Source organism: Spodoptera frugiperda, chromosome 12 (genome assembly GCF_023101765.2).
Source record: "Spodoptera frugiperda isolate SF20-4 chromosome 12, AGI-APGP_CSIRO_Sfru_2.0, whole genome shotgun sequence".
Classification (NCBI taxonomy): Eukaryota; Metazoa; Arthropoda; class Insecta; order Lepidoptera; family Noctuidae; genus Spodoptera; species Spodoptera frugiperda.
This window is the reverse complement of record NC_064223.1, coordinates 6,755,776-6,781,793: the sequence shown is the minus strand read 5'-3', so window position 1 is coordinate 6,781,793 and position 26,018 is coordinate 6,755,776. Positions and strand designations below refer to the sequence as shown.

Here is a 26,018-nt window from a genome sequence, read left to right as displayed (position 1 = left end):
TTAGAATTTTTGCCCATCTTTTTTTATCTGTGTAAACATTTTTATGTCACTGTCAATTTTTAGAAAATCACTTCACTTGTCAGTTGTCAAAGCTATTTAATTTGAAATTTTTCCTAAATGTTTTGTAATACATTTGCATGACATACAAAATAATTACGTTCTTTAATAATGTAACAGAAAAGATAACAAAAAAAGCAATATAATGTTCTTCAGAAACGTATGGTGTGCAGCCGAGACGACGAATAGTTGGTACGGCAAACTACAATAAAGGTTATGTTATTGAAAAATTGAAAGTTTATTATTTTTTTCTTATTTTTAGTAGACCGTTGCTTCTTCAGCAAGGTCGTGGAAGCTTCAGCAACGTTCGGGTGGTGGTTCGCAATTCATTACACAACAGTCGACGAGGCCCCCGGCGCACGGCTCTCGAGCCCGATCCGTTGTCACAGATACAGATAGAATCAGGACCTCTTCATGCTAGAGTCCTTTGGAAACCTTTCTTTTTCACAGTTGGGGTGAGATTACGTTTTCTTGTTTACTTGTGATATTAATATTTTCTCATTTTAAGTATGTAGTTAATATAATTCTTATTAAATAATTATTTACATGACAAAAGCTAGGTTTGATCACTAAAAGGTCTGTAACTATAATGGCATTTTGTTTATTAATATCCAACATCATAAATTATCTTAGGGAACATTATAAACAGATAATTTTATTATTATCCTAAGGTGTCTGCAGTGAGTCTCACTGGCTGCTTTATATGGGAATATGAAAATCTTCGCGCACATGCCTCATCTTTTCTCAAAAAACCTGGCACCTGGTTGAGTGCTCAACAAAGAAAATTTAAAACACATCTTGTGAGTATTTTCCTGATACAGTTAAGTAAATTACTTACCTAGAATAATTTCCAATTTGATTATTTTTATTTTAGCAAAAAGCTGAGCCTGGTCCACTTACCAAATGGTGGAGGTCATTAAGAGATAGTGAGAAAGTATTTTACCCAATACTTGCTGCAAATTTATTGGTGTTTGGTGCTTGGCGTGTGAGGTCCCTGCAACCTTACATGATAAAATACTTCTGTTCTAATCCATCTGGAAGTAAGTTTTTTAATAAATGATAATCATGAATTGAATGAATTATAAGTTACTTGAGAAAATATGTAATGCTGATAATTGGAAACAGGTTCACGATGTCTACCAATGTTGTTGTCTACATTCAGCCATTATTCTGCAATGCATTTAGCTGCAAATATGTATGTTCTCTACAGCTTCATGCCTGGTAAGTAATTTTCATAATCTAAGGATGAAAATGGAATTGAATCTTTATAAAACAATAAGAATATTAAACTCTTTACTTTTAGTATATTATTATGCAACACAATAGAAAATACATTATGTCAGTGGTTAATCTTAAATTATTTGGATTTAAAACTTAACTTACAACTGATTGATTGGTGTAACTATACTATGTGGTAGAAAAGTAAGTGAATAAAAGAACTATGCCCAAAAATGTATGGAGACAAATCCAAAATCAATTAAAGTCATTTATTATGTGTGTTGCCACACATAATAAGGAAACATATACATAGCATATCCTAAATTCAATAATTGTTTTCAATGAAACCATCACCAAGTAATAAAGAAACATGTTAAGTTATGGCTTTGGCCAAAATTTATAATGGTGACATACATAGTAATGTATGTTCAAGAATGATTTTAATCAACACTTCTGTTTTTGGCATTCTCCTTTATAAAGTAAGGAAAAAAACAACTGGAAAGCAATGTCTTTGTTTTGCATATAAGTGAATATCTCATCAACTCACCAATTTGTTCTGTTTATGTACTTACAGCTGCAGTAGCTTCATTAGGCAAAGAACAATTTGTAGCCATGTATTTAAGCGCTGGTGTAATAAGCAGCTTCGCAAGTTTTGTCTACAAAGTTTTACTAAATCAGCCTGGCCTTAGTCTTGGTGCAGTAAGTATAATTATTATAAATGATGATTAACACTTTTTACCAAAAAGGACAAAAAGGTCTTTCTATAATAATGTTTTTACTATTACCTACACTCATGCTATTATTGGATATAAGATGATTTTAAAATAATTTAGTACCTAATTGAGATTAATTTAGTCGCTAATTTATTAAATCTTTATGATTTGCCTTTGTTTCAGTCAGGAGCAATAATGTCAGTGTTGGCATATGTATGTGTGCAGTATCCTGATACCAGGCTCAGCATTATCTTCTTGCCCATGTACACATTTGCTGCTGGCACGGTAAACATGACAACTTTTTCTTCTATAGTTAATAGTATGGAGTGTACTAAGTAAATGTGTAGTAGGTGTTCTTAAATATATTTTGGTGGTTATAAAAAAAAACTTTAACATTAATATTACAGGCTATCAAGGTTATCATGAGTGTTGACTTGGCCGGAGTGGTATTTGGATGGAAATTCTTCGACCATGCTGCGCATCTTGGTGGTGCATTATTTGGCATGTGAGTACATAAATTATTAAAACGTTTTCAGTACAATATTTATCATATTGAACAATAATAATATTAAATAATTGTTGTTTAAAACAGCATGTGTGCCAGATTATCAAAAAAAAGGAGAGTCAACTGAAAACTTTGTTTTTTTTCTTCGTGTTGTGTTTATGTACATACGTAAATACAAGTTGTTCACGAAGGTAGGTTTTTAGTGCAAATATTAGTGTAGGTGAAATCTCTACAGCACAGCAAACTGCAGAAAGTACTGGAATAAAATGTTGATTTCTTTTACAGGGCATGGTGTCACTGGGGTAGCTCAATGATATGGGGGAACAGAGATAAATTCCTGCAGTATTACCATACTTTTAGGAAAAACGATTCGGGCAGATAGCAACTTGACTTAGTGAAAATAATAGTAAAACAATTTTTGTTAAGAAAATATTATGAATCTAAACTGACAAATTATTTTTAATGTTTGGTAAATAGCATTTCTTCTATTGTTGTGATAAAAATTTGGCTTTTCTTTGTATGTTTACAGAAAAGGAAATATTTGTAAATAACAACTTTATTTCAAAAATAAAAACGGATATTAATTAAAAATGCATTTTACATTATTGACTTGGTCAATAAGTTTCTTTGATTAGGCCTTCAGTATCTTGGCGTGGAAGTCGAAGTGTTCGCCGATGTAAGAGGCTATGTGGTAGTATGAGTGGTCGTAACCTTCACGCAGCTTCAGTATGACTGGGACACCCGCTGAACGACACGCCTCTACCAAGTTTTCTGGCAATAATTGCTTGTCTAAATAAAATTGGTCAACTGAACCCTGGAACACAAAAGAAAAACAGGTATAAGTTAGAAACGATTTTGGTATAAGACTGAGCAAGTATGTATGTATATTGAATTAAATAAAATACCTGGTCAATGAGTAAAGTGAGTGGAGGTCCATCGTATTTCTTGACTAGTTCTGTAGCATCCCACTCAACCCACTTGCTCTTATCATCTCCCAAGTATCCTCCAAGGGCCTTTATTCCCCATGCGCCTTGAATGGGGTTGCAGATGGGAGCAAATGCACTTACTGACTTGTATAACCCAGGATTTCTGAGAGTTGATATTAAAGCTCCATGACCTCCCATACTGGAAATTAGATAAGAATATCAGTTCTGGCTGTCTGTCGATTTATCACACTTTTGAGGCTTACTGTCTGTTACATAGGAATGGGACTTATACATAATATAATAAACCTGGTGAAGAATGTATCATGGGGAGTGATAACCATTTATCTTAAATTCAACATGACATAAATTACTAAAGTTATTATGCTATTCAACACATATATGACAATTTAAAAAAGACTAACATACCAGCATTGCCATACAACATATTATCTCTGTTTATTAAATAATGTAAGTGTATAAATTGACATTGTACCTGTGTCCCATGATGCCAATTCTGTCAGGATCGACCACATTGTTAAAAGCTTGCTGAACTAATTCATACAATTCCTTGTTTACATAACTAGCCATTCTGTAGTTTGTTGACCATGGCTCTTTAGAGGCATCTACATAAAATCCAGCACCAACACCAAAGTCCCAGGAGTCATCATCACCTGGAATTTTGACTCCTCTGGGAGAAGTGTCAGGGCCAACAACTATTATGCCGTGGTCTGCAGCATACCTGTACATAAACAATTATTACATTTTAATTTCAAACTTAGTTACAGATAGTATAGATTTTTTCAAGTTTATAAATAAAATACATGATAAGTTTGATATTTTTGATTTGATAAGAACAATAATTAAGAGCTATTGTTTATAACATAATTACAATAATCTGAATAAGTTCAAGAAGCTACATAAACATTTTTTGTTATTCTTATGAAATTTTTTAGCAACATTTTTTTTTTCTATATATGTATATCACTTTGAAAAGAGAAATGCAGTATTAGGCAATAAATCATCTCAATCAATAAATGATATGAAGATATCTTCAATATGATTATTCTTTTCTTTAGCAAATATTAACTTTTCTTCCTTGGAGGGAATCTTGACCAAAATATGGAATAGAAACCTCACAACTATTGTGGAATTAAAAGTACAGTACTTAAATATTATTTACCTTTGGAAGCCTGATTTAGTGATGAAGTTTTGCTCACTGCAAGTAAGTCCCGAGAGGTAGAAAACAACTGGTAACTTGACATCACCACCTTCAGCCTGTGGTGGCAAGTACACAGAGAAGTTCATCTTACATTTTAATTCAGATGACTGATGGGAGTACACTTTTTGGTACCCCCCAAATATCTTGTTAGATGAAACTAAGGAAAGTTGATCCATGGTGGCCTTCTATAAAAAAAAGAAAATTAATTACAACCTTGGGATTACTAAATTAATACTCCTGAAGAAAAAAATGAAACCTATTAGAATTTTTACTCATACATGTTATGATAGTAAATTGACAAATGCCAATAAGATTATTTCATTCAAAATTGTTATTTTTGCATGCTTGGCTCTAGTTTAAATATCTTACTACTATTAAAAGTGTAGTCACATGTATTATCATTATTTAGCATATTATTATCATGCTTAACACATTTTTATATCCCTTAACTGAAAATACATTGTGTCTTGCGTGGATCTTGTGTTCTAGCACACAATGGGTTAAGGCATGACCATGCCCATAATCTTAGTGAATAAATAAATTTACATTTTAAATTAAAAAAAAAGGCACTAAATATGTACGTGGCTATATTCCCCTATTTAAAAATAAATAACCAATAAATATGACACCATATTTTACTTATCCATGAACTATCAACTACACCAAGGTCGTAAATCATTGATTTGCCAGTGCTACTACTACGGAAACAGTCCAGAAGGTCGCTCTTTTTTACATTCTAAGCCGGCCGGCATGACTTCCTTTAAGTATATCCTCTACTATATATTTATTTATTCAGTTTGCCTGAGCTTACTTGGTCACGAGAGACACGAAACACTAAAATTAGTGAATTAGGCAGGCGAATGGACACTCGATTGTGCGACAATAAAGTGCGAATATTTTGCATGCACGTGAACTGTGAACCGACGATATCACTACCGAATACCGCAGAACTACGTCTGTTGAATGGTATAATTTACAGACTGCTACTAATATATATTGATTGAAAGTCTGGCTGGACTATGTAGCATGAAGTTGCGATTAATTCAGCTACAGAGAATATATTGTATTATATTGCAAAAAATATATTTTAAACTTACTTTACAATCGAAGCCTGCACGACAATGTTATCAAAAAGATAGTGAAGTGAGTGATGACAGCAAAATGACAGAACCAGAAATGACATTGACAACAAATTATATCGGTCATGAATGACAGTATGTCATATCTATCTACCTTGCAAAAATAATACTAATTACTAGTCATTGATCATGAAAATTAGTAATCTGCATATTGCATACTCTACAGCGAAAACAATAAAATTCTTTTAATCTGATTTAAATAAAACTGCCTCAATGGCCACTAAACGGTCGCAATTGCGACTGTAGAGCAAGGATCTCGGGTTGGATTCCCGTGTCGGGTAAAGTATAAGTAGGTAATTTTCGGTTATTCAAATATTTTGTGACCGATTTGTGGCAATAGGCTCACACCCTATTATAAGGGACTTTTAACACAAAAGGTGAAAAGTGGGTGAGTGGGTGTACACTGCACAATGGCATTACATGCCGTAAGTTGCACCTCTGCTTACCCCTTCGAGGATAAAAGGCATGACGTTGCATAAATTCAAATTCATTTATTTGCAAGAAATAAACATTTTACAATGGAAGATCTTACAGCCTAAAAGCCTGCAAGCAAGCATACAAAGTATCAGCATTTCAAATTAATTATGCAGCAGAAAAATTTACTTAAAGGTCAATAAGTGGCAATAGATCCTTGAACGCTTATTTTAGCAGTAAAACATTATAGTACTTAATTGAATAAAAATAAATCACTGTAATGTCTGAATTGAACGCGCATAATTTCTGAACAACTTCCGACATTTTTTTATGATAAAGGAATAGGGGACATGAACTAGTCTATTGAGAAAATAATACCAGCCGCTACTGCAGACAATTTTTATGGAGAATAAACAGAGTCGAAAAGACCACCCATTTATCAGAGTCAAAAGCTTATGACCTGGCATTTGGCTTATGTGAATTTACTTCTATACTATACTATAATCATAATATATCAATCTATACTTAAAATTTAGGCTAAAGATTATTTCTTTGAATGTGTTAATCTTCGAAAATTGATTTTTTTTGTTAGGAATCCATCGAGGAAGACTAGCTTAGATACAGGGGACTAGCAAAACATTTAATGTTACACCTAAAAATAATTATAACTTGTCATATAATATTAAGATCATTGTGAAGTTCCTTAATAATATCAGACTATGCCTATCATAGAAAAGCGTGAAAGAAGCTAGTGTATTATAAATTGTCAAACATTGAGTTTGGCATATGTAAGCAGAAAGGCATGTTGTATTGTTTAGGCCTCAAGTAAAATGTTTAACAATAACACTTTCTGTATTTGTTACTATTAAAAATAACTTTTTAAACTAGAGACAGAATAAACATAACAAGGTATAGAATGTAGAACTCCAATTAACTTAGTAGTAACAAAAAATTTATAGCAGTTCAAAATATAACATCCATAATTGTGATGATAATGAAGGAGTCACTATTAAACAATTCATTTATTTTTCTAATTTTTTATATTTTACAGTTCAACCCATAGCTACTGATGCGATCCTAAGCTATGCAGAGGTACTTATTTTTGTATTGCCATATTTTCTGAGCTTCTGTTGGTTTTCCATGACAAATATGTGTTCCAGAATAATGCAACTACTTGAACTACTAAAACTTGGTATTGGAGTGGAATATAATAAAAATTTACTATCTGAACCCATGGCCAGAGACAGTAATTTGTCTTTAATACATCTAAGTAATTGTTTTCTAAATCTCTTTTAATGTTAGTCCAATCCTTGCCCTGAAAGGCTGCTACTGCACTCAGAATTCCACATAAGAAAATAGGTGCAAACATAATTTGGTCAACAAACACTTTCTTCATAGCAACTGTTTTGCCACTGGAACCTATATACTTGTATAGGGCTCCATACCAAAGACGCAATGCTGGTCCCTAAAATGAAAAGTGTATTATTTATTCTGATAATATTACATATAAAGTAAATTGGTATCTCTACATGCATGATAAGATACACTTATCTACTTATAATTTTGATAGATATGTACTGCCTGATCAGTGACTTTATAAGTGGTCACCAAGCATGAGGTCTTTAGTTTGATTTCTGTCTCAGGCACACTATTTAATAGAATCTATGTGGTTTTACATTAAAGTAGATAGATAGGTAGTTACTTACACCAACAAAAAACCCTATTGAAGAAAATTTCAATGTCCTTGTAGCATCGATTTCTGAAATGTGCTTACGTTCAATAAAGGTCTGACTTATTAGATCACCGGAACCCATTAGGACTCCAGTTTGCACTGCTTGTACCAAGTACGGTCTTCGTTGCAAAGTATCTAGGTACAACTTAAATAAACCGCGAAACTTCATTTTTGCTTGAGACATCACAATGTGGTCTGTTGACTTGTGAACTACTAAGTATTTTGCTATTGTTCAGCATGAGTTAACCTTCAAATTTAACCCCTATTCCCGATCCATGATGTACCGTATAATATGACCACAGTATTATAATATAACCGTCTAAATGTTGGTTCAGCGGTCAGCTAGCAGCATTTACATTCCAAGAAATGCATAAACTTAAATTATTATGCATTGATGAAATGAAATCGGAAATGTCAGATGATACGCAAATCAAGGCAGATCGGCAGATGAATGAAATGCAATGAAATGAGGGATTAAACTTTAATGACATTGACTATTTTGACGGTTGTAGGTAGGTACTTATCGTAAACAGAGAAATCTAGGATCCTCAGCCTGCGGTACTCATATTATTATTTCAAAAAAATCGACTAAGTTTAATAGTGGGTATATTATATGGATACGAGTACATAATATAAAATAAACATATAAATAAAGATTATTACAGATTTTGGGGAGACTATCTATCTACTATGTGGGCTGAGGCTGAGTGGAGTACTGAACAAAATTTCTTACTATTAATGCCCAATTCGCACTATGCAAGTATTTTAGTCAAAAGTATTCAGTAACTTTATTTCACTTTTGTTCTGCCCCAAAATTGAAGGGAAAGAGAATGAGAACTAGCATTAAATAATAGTCGCTAGGTACTCGACTAAAAATTTGCCTAGTACGTACAACTAAACAAGATATCTTACAAATACTTAAAAAGTATTGTTTGATTTTTTTTAATAATTTGGACGCGCCGTATTTCATTGTTGTTGCTCTCTTTCTACTGCTGCTTCATAAGAGTTTTAATAGAAAGAAAAAAAGAGAGTATAATACCAACTTTTATCATTGTATTGCTGTATTTCATTCATTTATACAGCTGACAACCCCGTTGTTCAAGTGAGATGTCCGTATTATCGTAAATTCGTAAATTATTACGGATTGTCTTAGTTTTGCATTATAATATTTCTTGTTCACGTTGTATTAAACCGTTAAATATATTGGATTATTAAGATGGATAAAAGGAAACTATCGACTGCGGGGGACAGCCTGTATCAAATACTGCAGGTCCCAAAAACGGCTACACAAGACGATGTCAAGAAAAGCTATCGGAAATTAGCGTTAAAATATCATCCTGATAAAAATCCCAACAATCCTGAAGCTGCCGAGAAATTCAAAGAAGTGAATCGTGCACATACGATTCTAAGTGATGCCACGAAACGGAATATATATGATAATTATGGATCTCTTGGTCTTTACATTGCTGAGCAATTCGGCGAAGAAAACGTCAACGCCTATTTCGTAGTGACAAGCACTTGGTGCAAGGCCCTGTTTATTGTTTGCGGCATTTTGACCGGATGCTACTTCTGCTGCTGCCTCTGCTGTTGTTGCAATTGCTGCTGTGGCAAATGCAAACCACGTCCGCCCGAGGAGTCTGGTGATTACCACACACTGGAGCGGGATGATTCAGATGGCGTGCAAGCCGTGACTGTGCAGCCGGGTGGAGAAGGCCGCCCCAAGGGTGAACAGGCGCCTCCCATTGCCATGCCTGCACCTCCTCCAGCTGGAGCTTCAGAAAACACCGGTTTGAACACAGGTGGGGTCAATTATGGAATTTCAAATTAAACTAGCAAAACAACAGTACTACATCAAATGTCAACCCCTTATTTAAGTACCTTTAAGCATCTTCAATATAATATTTTTCATTTGCATTACAGTTTATGAATATAGGTAGCAATCCAGTGAAGAATTTTGTATTATTTTCATATCAATTTGGGGCAAAGGTTGTTGGACATACTTATTCTTTCTACACAGCAATCTTGCTAGTATGAAATCAATTTGATCATATTGTTATATAATAAGAATTAAAAATATATTCATAAAGTCAGTCATATTGTCACTTGGATAAATTCCTATTCTATACCTAATTTATTGTGACATACATCTTAAGGTTTATGTTCATCCAAATCACTTTAAAAGTATAACCATATAGGTATTATTATAATCATTAGTGAACATTTTGATAGATACAACCACAATTAAATGCAGGCTGATGTTTTAATTTTTTTTTCATGGCCAGAGTTGAATTTATAAATAATCAATCTGATTAGTAGTGATTACAGTCAGAATCTTATAATTTGTCAATATAGGATTTACATAGTGAATTGATTGCTTAAAAAGGTGAATAGTACATAATAAAATTACATAAAAGTGAAGTATGAGCTTGTAACAGTAATGAATTACTTTGTTCAACATACAAACTTTATAACCATTGAAAGTAATAGGCATTATTGATTAATTTTATCCGGACATAACTATGTCATATCACAGCGATGACCACTGTGATTTATGTGAAATGTGATGATGGTGCCTATTCCTACACCATTCTCCATTCATTGTATACTTGATTTAATTCACTTTTCAAGATTGGTGTTGGGTACTGGTCTTTTCCCACTGCTCTTGTATATCAGAATCTAGATAATCCATCATTAAATATTACTATATTATAAAGTACTTCAATTTGGCCTTAAAGTAATAAATAAGAGTAAAAATAGTTCTTGAACTAATATTTTGTAGTTGAAAGTGCTTTGTAGTATATAAGCTGACAGTATTTAACAGATTCTTATAAGATGTATGAGACTTCCAATTAGCCAAGAGTACATTAGTGGCAAAAAATCAGTATTGGATATTGCCCAATAGTAGTTATTTTCTGGTGTATACATATTTCTCTTCATGATATTGTTAGTATGCATACTACATGTGCAACTGCATGTAATATATCTTATACTAAGGCTTCAAATTGTTATAGTCTTTTAATTTATCCTACAAACTATATGCATATTGTGCTAGTGTTTGCACTATTATAAAACTCAAATAAGATGGATTTTAATTGATCACATTTACAATAATAATGATTGTTTCTTTTTATGATCAACATTATTATAATATAGATACAGAACAAAGTATCATTAACAAAACTCACTATTCATTGAAGTTCTCACAGTACTAGAACTGTTAAAAAAATGTGACACTGATCATACATTTTAGTTCTTTATGGTAAAATAAGTTAAGTATTGGACCGAAGCAATCAATCAATGTCACTGTTGTAAACCAGGCTTTATTTTTTACATGTCTTGTTTAAAATATGAGATAGAAAACCGATTGAAAAACATCAAGCCTCATTGCTAATTCATTGCTTATTGTATATGACAATTTCGATTTAGCTTTAGGTGTCGATTAGGTAGTATTTTATTAATTAGACTACAGTTAATCAGTATGTGTATTTAAATTCATTGGGATCCTGCTTATTGACTTCGTATTTACAATAGCTTTATTTCATATGAATATAATATTAACGGAGTGTGAATTGGCAGGTTATCAAAAATTATTATACCTATACATTATAGATTTCAACGAAAAGTTTGTACTGTAAAGTCAATTTCGAGGGGCTATGGTGTGATTTTGACTCATTACCCAAGTATGGCTACTAATACTAATGAGTGGTTGAAAGGTTGCTACATTTTTACACTGACATTCCAGCTTAGTATAATTGTAAAAAATATATTTCAATATACCTTCCATTAGCAAAAAACTGACCTCTGGTTGGACAATGACATAATTAATTGGGTTAAAAGTTACAGACATGGCCTGCCGTAGGACGCTATAGTGATCTCATTCATTAAAACAATATTTGTCAACTGGTAGGGTTTTTCATTATAGGTGGCACTACTGTACATTTTGTAGATGATTTTTATTGCGAGCTCTCGCTTTGTCCACTAAGATATGATGATATGTATATTGTTATAGTTTTGGTATTTTTATAGATTGTACCAAATCTAAACATGCATGGAAGTCGTGTTACAAGAATTGTTATTAAAAAATTAAAACCCAGAATTTAAGAAAATGTGTTAATAATGTTATATCAACAATCATTCATTTTGTGTCAAAGAAAGAAGACTACACACATTAGGGTAAAATAAAAAGTGGAATAAATTATAGATTGCCAGATTGGCGCAGTGCCTGGGCAATCGGCTGCTGTGCAATGCGTCGCGGATTTGTTTCCTTTCGCGTCTGAGTGTGATGTGTATTGAAATCTATAACATGCTTGGTTTAAAAAATATGAGATGAACAATTTTATGTGTGAGGATGGCTACTTGTTTTGCAATTTTGAAGTAAATTCAGCTCCGAAAGTTGAGGGCTTGTATCGCGGTAAAAAAACTCGTAATAAGCCCTCTGTTTTCAATTTTACTTTTCTGTACTTACCTCCTCAACGTAATTCAACATACACTTCACGCGTTCCTGGTTTTATCTAACTGGGTTTTTTTAAAGATAATGCAAAATACGTGTCTAATAATTTTTTATCTGTCGGACGGATTAAATCGATGTTTAATTTTCGTGCTCTGTTAACATCCTTATTGCTATGAAATGTGGTCGCGCCATTAGACTGAATAATATATCTCTTCCATGACATAATAGGTATTAAGTGTAATCCCCAATTCTGTATTCAAAAATGATTGACCACAAGGATGTCCAATAAAAATACGAAGCAATGTCTACCGAACATGGAAACGTCACTCGGTTTAAAGTAGTCCCTTTTAACGTGTTTCAATAACGCAATTGACGATAACATGAGCTAACAAAGATGTAATTTAAACACAAGTTTTTTTTTATAAAATGTGTAAGAAATATATCTCTAGTAGCCTATCTATCGAAGAATACATACCTAAGATGTTGAGACTGGTCGTTAATTGCGATAGAAATACTCATAGCAAAGATCATCGAAAATTAAGTTGTGTTGTAGCCTATTGGAGTGTTGCCTACATGGCCTATATTTTTTTGGCTTTTACCATGGTTAAATTTGGGACAGTCTATCTATCGCTATAATATCGCTATAATAATAGGTACAAATCTTGTTTTACTGCTACGATATTGTACTACTATTAACTACTGGTATATGTATTTTAGGAGTATTATGGGAGGACTCTAAAACCAGAGAGATATTTAAATGTTTTACAAATAATGAGACTGATTTATAATGGCGTAGAAAACTCACAATTCTTTTAGACCAAACTCGTCTGAATGAAAAAGTGACGCATTTAGATGAATCTATCCTGAAAGAATTATATTTTTCTGTGCCATTATCAATTAAACTCATTATGACGTAAGTAAAAATGCGACACAGAGCATAGCTCCGTTTTTAGCGTCTTCAAATCCGTATTTTGTTGATCAATCAATCAAGAGGACCTATGTATGGTATATGTATTTTGTAAAAAAATGCTTTAGTTAGCTCTCCAATGTTTATCTTCATTATTTTATTTTTTTATCATAAGCTAAATTATTTAGCATTAATAACTAGTTGTCGACCAAAATTAAACTTATGAGGTAATTTATAAGGTATAATAAAAATTTCGACAATTCAATTCAAGTCTTTAGACTAGGTGTATTAGACAACATTTTTTCCTCAAAACCTAGTTCCGTTTTTTAACATAATTTGCTAGCATTAATTTCTGTTTTTCCTCATAGGATTTATGTGAGCTTTAATTGTTTAAATAAGGAAATGTTATTTGTACTTGACGAAGTGTTTAATACAATTAGGATTTCTTCGCAAATGATACTATCATAATTTCTATATAATTATCCAGTTAAGACAGATATTATAACGCTTTGGAAACGTGAACATTTGTACAAGTAGCGTTGCTGTACGATTGTATTGTGCTGTGTATTATAACATTATTGCGACACAGACTCGTGTACCTATTATACAAGGGAATTACCGAATCTTTCTTGTTGCTTATACATGTATGCCTCTATTATGTACCATAGAATACTACTGCGAAGGAAATCGATCGTTTGTTATATGTATAGATAATAGAGAAGTTAGTAATATCGACTTGTAAACCACGGCCAGTTCGGCAAATTAATGATTTACAAAATTTTTAATGAAAATTTAAGCTACACATTTTGAATATTACACTGTTGAATTTTTAACTAAATATGACATTATTATATTGCATTAGTTTCAAATGTGTGTGATATTGTAAATTATTGTAGTTGTTGTTGTACCCGTTCGAAAATGATAAAACTTCATTAATTACTTAAATGAATGTTCTAATGGCTCACGCAAGTGCGAGCAGGGAAATGGACTAACTGTTATGTCTCGTGTATATTATTATAAAGTTATGGTACTAGTCAACGAGTATTTATAACGACGATGTCAAGGAATAAAAATGTTAAAATGTAACTACACTTATAAACTTTCAATTAAATAAAATATACATAAGAAATGTAATTCTATTATTGAAGTAACTCCTCTCAATATAAGTAGTTTTATTTGTAAGCTGACATACCCGTACTTTTTGAAGACTCATAATAATTTTAATATATTTCTTCTTGTTTCCAGGAAGCAGTATTCCAAAATACACATGAAGTATTTACAACTAGTCTAACATTATTTGTAAGAGAAACGAGGAACGTACTTGTATAACCACCAGCATGAACATAGGTACAGATGTAAGCCTAAATAAAGTTATTGTTCATCATTTTAAAATATTTTTTATACGTTTATTATAACATTTTATTATAATTTTCACTTTAAAATATATTATACATCGTAACATTGTTTTTATTAATCAATGTTTATTAAAAATGTGAATTCGATTCTTGCCGTAGATTAAAAAAAATTGGTGATGGTGACTAGGATTTTAGATACTGTTAATTTAGAGATTAAACTTGTAAAAGGCCATATAAAATAATCAGCATGTACCTATGTATATTCATGTAAATATTATTATTGTGTGACTATATCCAAACTTGTTTCACACGTAAGATTTTTAAATGATATCTAGTTTACATTATACTCGTATAGTACGAATAGTTCAATGATTGATGTATTTATACTATGTATTACCAAAAATATTCGTCCAGGGCTTCCTGCATAGATTGCATTTGCTTGTAGATTGTTATTGGCTGTTAGCGCATCTATGGCACTGTATTATCGTAGCTATTCTGGTTGTAATATTTATATTACGTACTGATATTATGTAAATAAAGTATAACATTACACACCAATATGACCTTGTTACTAAATCAAAAATTCTAATACATCCACCAAACTTCATAAACATTTGTGATGTTCAGAACTTTAACATAAAAGTCCCACGGCTATTGTTGTTATTCATGTAGATTATAAAAGTACGGGAATGTGCTGATATTATTAAACAATTTTTTTCGTTTGTTTAGTAATCTTAAATCATTTTCCACCGGTGCGTGTTAAAGAAAATTTAAATATTGACTTATTTTATAAAGATATTCTCATAACAAGTTTATCTCGTCGAGAGAATCCGACGACAGCCTTACTTATTCGTGGCAGACTACGCGGGTAAACGAGTTATATTTGAATAATGAATATTAAGTGGTTCATTAATTTAGCAGTTCTATTAGTGGCGAGTGATAATCTAGTGCAGACATACAACATATCAGTATACGACATTTGTCCCTTATATAAAAAGGGCGCTAGCTTGAACATATACGACGTGGTGGGGCGTTGGATGACAGTCTACACGCAACCAAGGGCGATAGATTGCTTTAAATTTCAAGTTAGAGCAACTACTGACTTGGTAGGCTACCTCTAGTTTTATTCTACTACATTTAGTAAATACCTGCATTGTATCCAATCTCTTGCCAATTTATACATATAACGTTAATCAGTTTGTGCAAAGCCCTAAATGCTTTCACCTAATTAATTCATACCTAAATAACAAGTATTTAGGTTTTATTTATCAGATAAAAATGAAGATATGGACTTTCCAGTGCAATTAATCGCAGTACCTATTACCTAGATTTTAGGTACATATTTATAGATTTATAATTATCTAGATGTGGATACCGCACATCTACTAATGTACCTGGGTATGACACTGGTGATCCTCGTGCGTATTTTGTAATCACGTATAATGTGTGTATTTAGGAGCGAGAACAATACGTAATAAAGTATGGAGAGTTCGGCGGCCGCGTGGACTGGAACCTTTGTCTCTTGCAAGTGGAGACACTGGCGGGGAAACACTTCTTAATGGGTAACGGTTCAGAGTCAGGACTCCTGGAAAATATTATCATAATGGAGAATAAATATGGTAAAGTGATTCTTTAGTATTTACATTAAAACATACGTAATCATTGTAGATTTGAAGTAGGACATGTTTGGGTGAGTAAGTAAGCGCCTTATCTCAGTGCAAATTCTTAGATAATATGCTGATAACACGCTGACTCACCAGAGGTAAACGGAATTTGTTATAAGTACCTACCTATTTGGATACCAAACAAACAGAAAGTAAAAACAAATATTTTATTAATTTTAATTGAAACTTAATGATGTTATTACTTGGATTTTTTAAATGTAAGTACCTATCTGTCTACAGGCGACTATACGTTACAAAACCAGAGTGCAGACCAATGGATGTTGTTTGGTCGCCGCGGGAGTGAAGTGTTGATGATCCGTGATTGCTACGGGGAAACGGCAGCCGCCTTCGCGCGCGCCCCCTACTGGCCGTCCACGCACGAACTTAGTGCAATATTCCACCGCAGCGGGATTGCTGCACAAACCCGTGGACGCCTACTTTGTGAGCCTCACGAGATACCGAGAAGGCAGCAGCAGTACGCAGCCAGCTACTCACACAATAGAAACAGGAATTACTAAGCAACGGCGACGTACCAAACAATCGTTGTGTTTTTAACGTTAAAATAAAATAAAAGAAAACTCGTTATGTTTAAAAAATATATTAATCTTTTGATTTTACAATACAAAATTTCCATTCATAAGGGTCACGTTGCGCCAACGTACAAAGAATATATAGGGCCGGTTTGCTATTACTTCCAATTCTGGTTTTTGGTCCCACTCGATGCCTGAAAAAGTCACAATAAACATTTATAGTTTTATAACGCGATAGCATCTACGATAATAGCTAATTGATTGGTGGCTTATCTGTAGTGGTGTAATGTATGTGGTATAACCACAGGATGACCGCCACTTATTGACATTATATTTTATGATAAATAAATAATGTTGAAGCGTTGGCCTCGGAAATGGATCCCTATCCCGGATACGGTAGAAATGTCCATGGATATAATACATTGCCTAATTGGTATAATATATTGATTTGGTATAGGAACTCACCGTCATCTTTATACGCGTCTCGTCCCGCTTCAGCCCAGAACATGACACGCTGCACGGCATGCGACAGTCTCAGAGAGGGTGTACCCGTCACGTTGCCCACGTCCACTAGTCGAGGCATTCCCATCTGACATATAGCAGTAGTTTATTGAATAACTACCTACGATATACGAAGCTAATCGACTACGTCCCATGAGGAAACTAAACTAGCAAAATAATATATAGGTAGATAGCTACCTAGTAACTGACTGTGTCTAGTTACCTACCTTTAGTCATTCTATTTAGTTTACTATGAGACATCTACTGATGGACAGTTCTGTTTTGAACGCATATTTGAACTAATACTTTAGTTTGATGAGCCTTGAATTAATAGTTTTTATACAGATTTCAATTGTGAGTACAATAGCACTATATAGTAAGTCTAGGTAGGTACATAGACAGTAAAAGATTAAATCTAAAAAGGTAATAAAAGTCAATGCAATAACTATTACCCACGTATTATGTAGGTAAAGTACCTATTTTATTTTCAGTAAACCTAGTTGGGATTTTGCTCAGTAACTAAATATGCCTGCTATAAGAGAACCTGTTTCTTTAGAGCGAAGAGCCAGTTGTCTGTTGCGCTGCGATGCTTCGTTGCAGGGACGTTATCCATATATATTTTATGACATGTCCCATTACACAGTTGCGTCGTCGCGCCGTAACGCAGCGCAACGGACTCTGCTTAAAGAGTTATCTCTCTTCTCTAAGGCCTTCGATGGATTACGATGTCACGTAAATTAAAATGGAAAGTATAACTTACTGCCTGCAATTTGTTAGGCAGTAGTAAGGTCATCCGAAGAGTGTAGATGGGTATAGTAGCGGCCACCCTCATTGTCTTCATCTTGGACATAATATTCGCGATGCTCGTGTCACTGACGTGCTGCGCCAGCTTCTTCAACGAGTTACTTCGAGGCACCAGCATAAGGAGGGTGAGACCTGGTGTAGCGTAAGAAATCTCTAAGGCCTGAAATATACATAAACAAAATATAGCTTATAGTGATTTGTATTAATTTAATATTCATAACATTTATTCATGTAGGTATTATAACGTAGGTACTTTAAAAAGATTAGCTTTAGGGGACATCAGAGTCCCGTTTCTGGTGGTCTGTCTGATAGTTCTTTGAGTAGCCATGGGTCTGCGTGGGCAGCAAGCTAGCTTTGTTCACCCGGACCCGCAATTAGGGTGGCCGGAGATCGTCGCGAGATCCCTGACGCCCGGAGTGTTTCCTGCGACGGCTGGGCTCGCAGTGATGACACCCGGGCGTTTCCTCCCGCCCAATCAAAAACAGGTACCACACGGTGTGGATATTTATGTAGGTGATAAGAAAAATATCTATTTATAATAGGATATATTACAGATAACACAGCACTAAATAGAATAATAGATCCCATGTCACAGATGTCATCTGCAAAATGTTGGAATCAACATTTATCGCAGGGGGCGGTTCACAGTATTGGGTTACCATCGAAAATGTATTGGGTTCTATTGACGAGGGCATTCACAACTGCTGTGAGCATGGCGCCGCGCGGTACGTTCCACGCACTGTGTGCGCTATTGGCACTAGCTGCACCCCTTGTAACGTGTGACTGCCCACCGGAACGAGAAAAAGCTAACCACGATGAAGCCAAACTCCACAAGGATTTGCTTTGTGCGTATAATTACGACTTCCGACCAGTGAAGGACCACAAACAAGCCCTTACAGTGAAAGTAAGATTCGCCATAAAATACCTTAGTTTCGATTCTTTAGAAGAAACGTTTACTTTGCATAGCTGGGTAGCGATGAAGTGGAAAGATGAATTTTTGTCTTGGAGACCTGAAGATTATGGCGGTATACAAGAAACACAATTGGAAAGTCATGAAATCTGGACACCGAGGATGGCGCTGTTCAACGCTGACGCCTCTATGTACCAGTCCGACCAGATCTACACGACGTGTATGGTGTCCAGCGATGGCATAGTGACGTGCGTGCCTCACGTCGCTCACTCCGGGATCTGTCGCACGTCACTGCGTAGCTGGCCCTACGACGTACAAAACTGCACGCTGTACTTTGGATCGTGGATGAACACTGGGGAACAAGTCAACTTCACCTTTTACTACAAACAACCCGTTGTAAAGGACGACTATCAGGATGGTCCAGGCTGGAAATTGCTAGACGTGGTAAATGAACGTTTACCAGGAAAATATAGCTGTTGTCCGAACAGCACGTATCCAATGTTAAAATATACATTCATACTGAAGAGGATAGCAGCAGGACCGGCCGCTATCGTCGTGGTACCTTCCATTGTGATAGTACTGCTGACTCTGGTGGCGCTTGCAATGGACCCGAAAGACAACACTCGACTCATGTTGATTTGTTTCAGTCTGTACGGACATTTTATGTTTCTTACAGAAATTGGTTATGATATTCCGAAACACAGTGCGGACACACCGATTATATTACTGTTCCTTCGCGATTCGATGATAGTGACATTGGTTGGGATCATAGAAACAATATTTTTAATGTATTTGAGACGACGAAAGGTACCAGCGCCAGGTTTTATTGTGTCAGTGAACCGGTTGGTAGCCAACGGTCCAGGTAAGTATGTTATTTTCACCGAGTTTGACCCAAGTGAGATGGATACAAAAGAACTGGCCGGTGATAGCTCGGATATGCCTTCCGACAAGCCGCCTGTGACATTCGACTGGGTGCAATTTGCCATTATATTGAACAGAATTAATTTCATGGTAGTCGTCCTTGTGTATATTATACTAGTTGGCACCTACATTCCACACGACGAATAATTTTATTTTTTTATTACGCCACCATGTTAATAACTTTGTGCCAGAGTTGTTAACGTCATTCACCTAATTTCTGTATTCAAATGTTAAATAAATACATAAAACCAGAGACGTAGTTTGGTGACTGACCTGAGCATCCCAATCCTGTAGGTCCGCATATTTCATGATGTCGTTGATCCTGATCATGCGTACTGTGCGTTGGGGGGCGTCGTCTGCGTCGTGGAAAGGCTGCGTACCGTTGAGGACAGTGGGCGAGGCTCGCCAGCGCCCGCGCATGTACAGCGTGGTCATAAATACCGCGACCATACCTCCCGATACATCACCTTCGTCAAAGGTATCGTGTATCGCACCTCCGGAGTCTAATTCCACCTTTACAATGAAAAGCACGATGTAGAACGTAATAATTTATTTATTTATTTCCTATTAATTCCTATCATAGTGCGAGTTTCATGACCGTTATAAGAATAAATAAAAACGCTAAATCTCACCGTCGTAGTACGCTGCTACGATTTCGGGTCGTAGTTGCTACGATCTCGATTCGTAGCACGTTACGCGTAGTACGTTGCTACGATACTATAGTATTTCATGCGATGCTATGACCTCGGCTAGTACTCTTATAATCCGATCGATAGAGCAAGGGTGCGATTGTTTACACGACTTTACATTGAATAATTGAAAGATTTCCGATATTTTCGTTCGAGCTATATTGATAGTAATATTGGGTATTGTTCTATCATTTTATTATTCTATAACAAGACCATTGTTGATTTATAAAACAATAAACAGGACGGAGTTTGGCTATAGGTTCGTCCTTTATTTTTATGGGGTCGACACCTTGTAAAAAGTGGGCGTACTGCAAATACATACTTACATAATATACCAGTCTGAAGGAATGGGTAACATATACAGTTAAAATAGACTAGTGATATGTAATAAGATATACGTTGTACCCTACATGCCTGGCTACTCGCTTACTTTTTTATTGAGGATGGTGGCGATGGCATCTGAAGTCTCAGTGCCGTTGAAGTGCTCTACGTTCAGCATCAGTGCTGCGGCGGCGCCGTCTTGGAAGCGCGGCTCGTGTCTGCCTGGCCACAGCATCAGGCGCGAGGCGTGCCGCACCGTGAGCGTGTCCGATGTACTTGGCAACGTTGATATCAGACGTTTTACTAAGTCAACCCTTTCCTATTTAGCAAAATTGTGTCATTTAAATTCGATAAGTGATATTGGTACAGATTTGTTTTCATCCTTATAAAATCAATATTTAAGACATTTTAATACTTAGTGAAGTTTGTATTTCGATACCGAATACAATCCCAGCTGACGTATTATTTTTTAGACCAATCTAGGAACTAAGAACTATGCCATTTGCAACTGTTGCAAGTTAACTTCGTTAGGTACATCTCGAGGCATAAAAATCCAAGATAGTGACTAGAATTAATAAGGGTAACTAGGTACTAAAGATATACATTTCATATAAGTAATAACATAGGTACCATATCGGTAATTTTGAATCCAATGCATTGGTCTATTTCAGCTCTGGTAGCAGGGTCGACTTCTTTCGAGAGCACCATCAGAGTTAATAGTAGAAAGAAGCCGGATTGTACGAAACTCATCCCATTCTCTTGTCGGTCTGCTGGACTTATGCTTGTGAGCTTCGCAAACGTGATCTGCAACCATTGCGACAACTTAGTAAAAATATATATCGTCATCAGTTTGTGTAAAGTACCTCTAATAATATTTTACCTAATGTTGAACAAAGAGCTAGTATTTAATGAAGATTTGCTAATCTCCAGTTCATCTTTAGGAATAGCAGTTACATATACAGTTCACCACCTAAAATTTTGGGGATGTTACGGCACAACACAGAGTAGTTGGTCGGAATTTTAGGACATCAGTCTCAGATTCAATGGAAGTAATATGCACACATATCCTTACTTACATAACAAGTTTACTGTTAATGTAAACGTTCATGACATTGTCCCTATATACCTTGTTATGAGTCCCGTCAATGTGTTTTAGAATTAATGAGTGATACCCGAGAAGTTTGTAACAATGATGAATGTTTCCATAAATCTGCAATAAGGAACCGTGTGTTCTGGATGTGCGAAAAATGATATGTACTCGTAATATGTAGTTACCATAACTATATTTTATTCAGTTCAATGACCAAACAAAACATGGCAGGCTTAAAATTGTTTAATTCCATTTGATATCACAATGAATTTCAATTCGAAACCGATTTGATAACCGTACAATATGTTCGAATTTAATCTGTACCTAGTTTCAATAACAAACGACTATGCGTACTTATACGTTGGTCACAGTAACTCACTTATTTAATGTAGCTAATCACATTGTTATATGTAATATGTACCTAACCATAATGATGACGGCAGTAGGTATACAACTGGAGAAATATGTTTACAATAAATTCACTCGCTCATTTTTCGGTAAATATTTATTGGTAAACAACAAGCGAGAATTCGTGACCGGGGTGACTGGGGTTCTTAATTACAGTTAACAACGAAAACCCAAGTGAAAGTTGTGGGTCAAGTTTATTAGTTCAGTTAAATTATTATGAAACAAGTGGAATTTATATAAATGGTTTTAAAAGGTTGTGAATTCTATAGTTCGTGTCCTTGTACCTGTGTAAGTGAAATAATTGAGGATTTGCGTTCACACATTTGAATCTACCGTAATAAGAAAGGTATGCTCCCAATTTCGATATGGATTTACCAGAATCATAAGTAGTCAGATGGGATTATCAGTAGAAACGATCAGTGTTCTGTCTAATTTATAAATAAAATAGTTTTATCAATATTTAAGCGTACTTTAATCTTTCTCTGGTAGATTAATGTTGCTGATTTAATTGAATCTTCTCCAAAATAGTAGTTACAGTCGTGTTTTTTTAAACTATGGTATCTTGTCTCTTTATTAAAAAACTTAATAAATAAATAAATAAAGATAAAGTTGTAACAACAAAAACACTTACCTTATAAAATTGTCGCTCAAAGAGGTCTAGGCGTTCTGTAAATTTGTCGATGGCGGACATATTTTTATGTGCAATAACTTGTTGTGAAGCAGCAGTAGCAGCCGTCGTTGCTGGCGGCTTTACTGGCGATTGACTGTGTGGCACAATACTCGGACTGCTAACAAGTATAGGTAGCGCTGTTGTACTCCACCCGAGAGATCTAGTGGGGTGCTGCTGAGGTGCATTCCAGGGAGTGTTAAAGTTGAGCCTCATTTCAGGTTTCGGCGTTAGTTGAGTTGCTCCAGGGCTATGCATAGGAAAAGTCTTACCAGGTATTGGGGTATACCAGTCCGGCAATGACCTTAAATTATTAAACATTGTGTTAGGACTCGCCGAGTAAAACCTTCTGAATACCGGTTGGACCTCGGACAGAGGCGGCTTGACATCGTTGCGAACTCTGTTATACGGTCTTGCATTATAATGATTTAAAATCTTTTCTCCAATATTCCTTTTTTTATACAAAATGTCAATTATATCGTAGAAATTATGCAGAGCATTGCAGCTCAGCCAGCTGTTGTTAAATAAACAATATTTTTTCTGATTCTTTTCTAAGCTTGCTAGGAGGGAATGTAGTTTTTCTCGAATATTATAAATAGGAATTTCAATCGTGCGTATCGACAAGATACTAATTTGCACGAGTAATACAATTGAAGCACATTCTTGAAACATATCTAACATCGAACATCTGTGATTTGTCTAATTTTACAATAGCGTCCCGGTTTGCAATGAGATGCCTAAACATAATATTGTTTTGCTCTCATACTCGGTTCGGGAACCAATTTTATTATTATATCATTAAATCTAATTATTGTCACTGAAACATATACAACATATACACAACGAGAGATTAAAAACTGTAGATACACATGATAAGCACTGAAATTACGAGCAGATAGATGACCACGTTAATACAGAATAGGTAAATAGGTGGAGAGAGGAAAACCCATACTGTCCATACCGTGGTCACTCTGCCATATCTGTGGTAAACACAGTCAGTTCCGCATAAAATTGAACCACCTAAATAAGCACTTAACGGTGAATTAATGAGAGTAATTAACGCGGCTTCATTCGATAAGACTACTTTGATTTGAGTAATCAAAGCCATTTAGTAACTAACTACAATAAGAGAAGCAATAGCTATGTACTTAGAACGAATGCGCTAAATATTAGACGGAAAATAAATTGAACAATCAACGTCTAGCCGTTGAAAGTAGCATGATAGTAGCAAGATATAAAGTCTACATATTCTATAAACATACTTAACTAGAAGCTAGTTTCACAGATGTTCCGAAATACGAACAAAGAGATAATAACAATAAAGTGATTTTTACCAATTCTTTATTATTATCAATAATACGAATTACTGGATTTATGTTATTCAGTTACCTATGTACGTAAGGATAATAGTAGGTATATTTTATCAAAATACTTCTACAGCTCTAAAATCTGAGTCACTTCTAGAGAGGAACAATTGAATCCATTTTAATTTACCAAATAGGTAGAGTAGAGGTCAGAGTTTAGGGTCAGACAGTAGTCGCTCATGTAACAATAAATTATGAGTATTAGTCGCGAGTCTTCCAATTTTGGCAACCTCTCGATGTTCTAGTTTAACACTGCCTTATATTTTCGAAACTAGCTTTGTAGAGTTTGTAGGAATGTGAATGATTACAATTTTAACGAATACAATCTGGCTACTAGCCATTTTTTGATAATCTATACCAAGTCGATCACACGAGGCTTATATAAATAGAACATTGAATCTGCTCGTACTATCGATATCTTCGTATTAATTTGTAAAATATTCGATGCTGTTACGTATGTTTTCGTTTAAATAATGTTCTGCTAGAAAACCGGTTGCTGAGAAAATTATATTGGGATTTATGTAAATTGGGTAAACACTAGAAGTTTGTGCTACTATATAGTGTCTCTATTTAACTACTGGTCTTGATGTATGTATATCAGAATCCACAGTAATGCTATCGAACAAGCAAAAACACGCCAAGATAGTGAAGTGAAGCCCGATGCATTTCAGGGACATGAATGGACTGGCTTGGATCTCTGAACATGGGAAATATCTTTGTACAAATCTAGTACCTTCATCTATTTAGTAGAGATTGTAAATAATAATTTGTGAAAATTTGGTACCTATACATTGTACAGTGGCATTAAATGCCGTAAGGTGTACCTCTGTCTACCTCTTCCAGGATAATCTATATGTACAAAATACATAGCTTATATAATACTTGTTTAAATATGCACTAAAATCAAGCAGGCCTAGGTCGAAGTGCTTCAAAATTTAACTAGATGGTCTAGATATAATTAACCTAGTAGGTAAGTAATTCAAATATTAATAATAATATAATTCAAATATCGTATCTACTGTACTGTGACTTATTTACATAATAATATGTACTATAGACTATAGCATATAGATTCTGTTTCTTACGTATAGCTGTAGAACGCACATTTCCACTCAATGATTCCCCAAGCAATGCCATTCTGGAACTAGAAATAAACATTACACAAACTTCTCAGAAAATCTAGAAGTAGGTACATAGCTACCAACTTTTCCTAAGGTATTTAATAAAGTATATTTACAACCCTTTCTTACCCGTTGGAGCAGCTAATAACAAAAGTCAGTTGAGTAAGTACGCGACATTTACAACCAATTTTGAATTTTATGCCGTAGCAATACGGTAAGCGTTGAGTGTAAATAAGAAATTGTGATATTCGGCAGTTTTCGTAAATCTTATTACCTACTGTGGTTATAGAAGTGAAAATCATCTGTATTCACCATAATAAGAGCATTCCCAAATTCGTACTATTTTAAATAGCACTTATGTATATACCTACCTACGTCAACACCTACATACAT

The 26,018-nt window shown here is 34.7% G+C and overlaps 7 protein-coding genes across 10 annotated transcripts; 4 read left to right on the top strand and 3 right to left on the bottom strand.

Moving 5' to 3' along the window:
* The first annotated feature begins 53 nt into the window (after nucleotides 1-53).
* Nucleotides 54-3,084, top strand: LOC118262259 (presenilins-associated rhomboid-like protein, mitochondrial). Of its 2 annotated transcripts, XM_035573452.2 has the most exons (9): nucleotides 57-249; nucleotides 320-512; nucleotides 729-857; nucleotides 932-1,097; nucleotides 1,183-1,278; nucleotides 1,850-1,974; nucleotides 2,172-2,273; nucleotides 2,396-2,493; nucleotides 2,779-3,084. In XM_035573452.2, the coding sequence occupies exons 1-9, from the start codon at nucleotides 203-205 to the stop codon at nucleotides 2,873-2,875; spliced, it is 1,053 nt and encodes a 350-aa protein (XP_035429345.1). In that variant the 5' UTR covers nucleotides 57-202; the 3' UTR covers nucleotides 2,876-3,084. The 2 variants fall into 2 exon arrangements, with proteins under 2 accessions (XP_050553596.1, XP_035429345.1); XM_050697639.1 differs by lacking the exon at nucleotides 729-857 and having other exon boundaries at nucleotides 54-249.
* On the bottom strand, nucleotides 3,034-5,884 carry LOC118262260 (S-formylglutathione hydrolase). Of its 2 annotated transcripts, none has more exons than XM_035573454.2 (5): nucleotides 5,736-5,884; nucleotides 4,600-4,823; nucleotides 3,913-4,158; nucleotides 3,399-3,618; nucleotides 3,034-3,307 (listed from the first exon to the last, which is right to left on the bottom strand). In XM_035573454.2, exons 2-5 carry the CDS (start codon nucleotides 4,812-4,814, stop codon nucleotides 3,125-3,127), a joined length of 864 nt encoding a protein of 287 aa, XP_035429347.2. In that variant the 5' UTR covers nucleotides 4,815-4,823; nucleotides 5,736-5,884; the 3' UTR covers nucleotides 3,034-3,124. The 2 variants fall into 2 exon arrangements, with proteins under 2 accessions (XP_035429347.2, XP_035429346.2); XM_035573453.2 differs by having other exon boundaries at nucleotides 5,450-5,756.
* A 1,314-nt stretch (nucleotides 5,885-7,198) lies between these two features.
* Nucleotides 7,199-8,398, bottom strand: LOC118262927 (protein Mpv17). Its single transcript, XM_035574614.2, has 2 exons — nucleotides 7,898-8,398; nucleotides 7,199-7,656 (listed from the first exon to the last, which is right to left on the bottom strand). The coding sequence occupies exons 1-2, from the start codon at nucleotides 8,105-8,107 to the stop codon at nucleotides 7,288-7,290; spliced, it is 579 nt and encodes a 192-aa protein (XP_035430507.1). The 5' UTR covers nucleotides 8,108-8,398; the 3' UTR covers nucleotides 7,199-7,287.
* Nucleotides 8,399-8,978: 580 nt separating this feature from the next.
* Nucleotides 8,979-15,193, top strand: LOC118263134 (dnaJ homolog subfamily C member 5). The gene is made up of 2 exons (XM_035574943.2): nucleotides 8,979-9,722; nucleotides 14,526-15,193. Exons 1-2 carry the CDS (start codon nucleotides 9,140-9,142, stop codon nucleotides 14,549-14,551), a joined length of 609 nt encoding a protein of 202 aa, XP_035430836.1. The 5' UTR covers nucleotides 8,979-9,139; the 3' UTR covers nucleotides 14,552-15,193.
* A 122-nt stretch (nucleotides 15,194-15,315) lies between these two features.
* On the top strand, nucleotides 15,316-16,897 carry LOC118263133 (uncharacterized). Its single transcript, XM_035574941.2, has 3 exons — nucleotides 15,316-15,741; nucleotides 16,092-16,254; nucleotides 16,540-16,897. Exons 1-3 carry the CDS (start codon nucleotides 15,526-15,528, stop codon nucleotides 16,815-16,817), a joined length of 657 nt encoding a protein of 218 aa, XP_035430834.2. The 5' UTR covers nucleotides 15,316-15,525; the 3' UTR covers nucleotides 16,818-16,897.
* Nucleotides 16,882-25,652, bottom strand: LOC118263135 (serpin B12). 2 transcript variants are annotated; one of them, XM_050697638.1, is made up of 8 exons: nucleotides 25,590-25,652; nucleotides 23,105-23,444; nucleotides 21,606-21,779; nucleotides 21,085-21,294; nucleotides 20,239-20,478; nucleotides 18,091-18,294; nucleotides 17,295-17,418; nucleotides 16,882-17,023 (listed from the first exon to the last, which is right to left on the bottom strand). In XM_050697638.1, the coding sequence occupies exons 2-8, from the start codon at nucleotides 23,396-23,398 to the stop codon at nucleotides 16,914-16,916; spliced, it is 1,356 nt and encodes a 451-aa protein (XP_050553595.1). In that variant the 5' UTR covers nucleotides 23,399-23,444; nucleotides 25,590-25,652; the 3' UTR covers nucleotides 16,882-16,913. The 2 variants fall into 2 exon arrangements, with proteins under 2 accessions (XP_050553595.1, XP_035430837.2); XM_035574944.2 differs by lacking the exon at nucleotides 25,590-25,652 and having other exon boundaries at nucleotides 23,105-23,981.
* On the top strand, nucleotides 18,722-20,218 carry LOC118263132 (neuronal acetylcholine receptor subunit alpha-5-like). The gene has a single exon (XM_035574939.2). The coding sequence runs from the start codon at nucleotides 18,730-18,732 to the stop codon at nucleotides 20,110-20,112; it is 1,383 nt and encodes a 460-aa protein (XP_035430832.2). The 5' UTR covers nucleotides 18,722-18,729; the 3' UTR covers nucleotides 20,113-20,218.
* Nucleotides 25,653-26,018: the final 366 nt, after the last annotated feature.

Bases quoted from the DNA above. Each gene is read 5' to 3' on its own strand.
- LOC118262259 (XM_035573452.2), top strand. From the start codon at position 203: ATGTTCTTCAGAAACGTATGGTGTGCAGCCGAGACGACGAATAGTTG. The intron at 513-728 runs GTGAGATTACGT...TATTATCCTAAG, and splicing joins CTTTCTTTTTCACAGTTGGG to GTGTCTGCAGTGAGTCTCAC. The intron at 1,279-1,849 runs GTAAGTAATTTT...ATGTACTTACAG, and splicing joins TCTCTACAGCTTCATGCCTG to CTGCAGTAGCTTCATTAGGC.
- LOC118262260 (XM_035573453.2), bottom strand. From the start codon at position 5,542: ATGCAAAATATTCGCACTTTATTGTCGCACAATCGAGTGTCCATTCGC. The intron at 3,619-3,912 runs GTACAATGTCAA...TCTAATTTCCAG, and splicing joins ATTGGCATCATGGGACACAG to TATGGGAGGTCATGGAGCTT. The intron at 3,308-3,398 runs GTATTTTATTTA...TTTGTGTTCCAG, and splicing joins TCACTTTACTCATTGACCAG to GGTTCAGTTGACCAATTTTA.
- LOC118262927 (XM_035574614.2), bottom strand. From the start codon at position 8,107: ATGTCTCAAGCAAAAATGAAGTTTCGCGGTTTATTTAAGTTGTACCTA. The intron at 7,657-7,897 runs GTAAGTAACTAC...TTTTCATTTTAG, and splicing joins CAATAGGGTTTTTTGTTGGT to GGACCAGCATTGCGTCTTTG.
- LOC118263134 (XM_035574943.2), top strand. From the start codon at position 9,140: ATGGATAAAAGGAAACTATCGACTGCGGGGGACAGCCTGTATCAAATA. The intron at 9,723-14,525 runs GTGGGGTCAATT...TCTTGTTTCCAG, and splicing joins AAACACCGGTTTGAACACAG to GAAGCAGTATTCCAAAATAC.
- LOC118263133 (XM_035574941.2), top strand. From the start codon at position 15,526: ATGAATATTAAGTGGTTCATTAATTTAGCAGTTCTATTAGTGGCGAGT. The intron at 15,742-16,091 runs GTAGGCTACCTC...GTGTGTATTTAG, and splicing joins TTAGAGCAACTACTGACTTG to GAGCGAGAACAATACGTAAT. The intron at 16,255-16,539 runs GTAAAGTGATTC...ATCTGTCTACAG, and splicing joins CATAATGGAGAATAAATATG to GCGACTATACGTTACAAAAC.
- LOC118263132 (XM_035574939.2), top strand. From the start codon at position 18,730: ATGTCATCTGCAAAATGTTGGAATCAACATTTATCGCAGGGGGCGGTT.
- LOC118263135 (XM_035574944.2), bottom strand. From the start codon at position 23,821: ATGTTAGATATGTTTCAAGAATGTGCTTCAATTGTATTACTCGTGCAA. The intron at 20,479-21,084 runs GTAAGCGAGTAG...TTCATTGTAAAG, and splicing joins CCACCATCCTCAATAAAAAA to GTGGAATTAGACTCCGGAGG. The intron at 17,024-17,294 runs GTGAGTTCCTAT...TGACTTTTTCAG, and splicing joins AGACGCGTATAAAGATGACG to GCATCGAGTGGGACCAAAAA.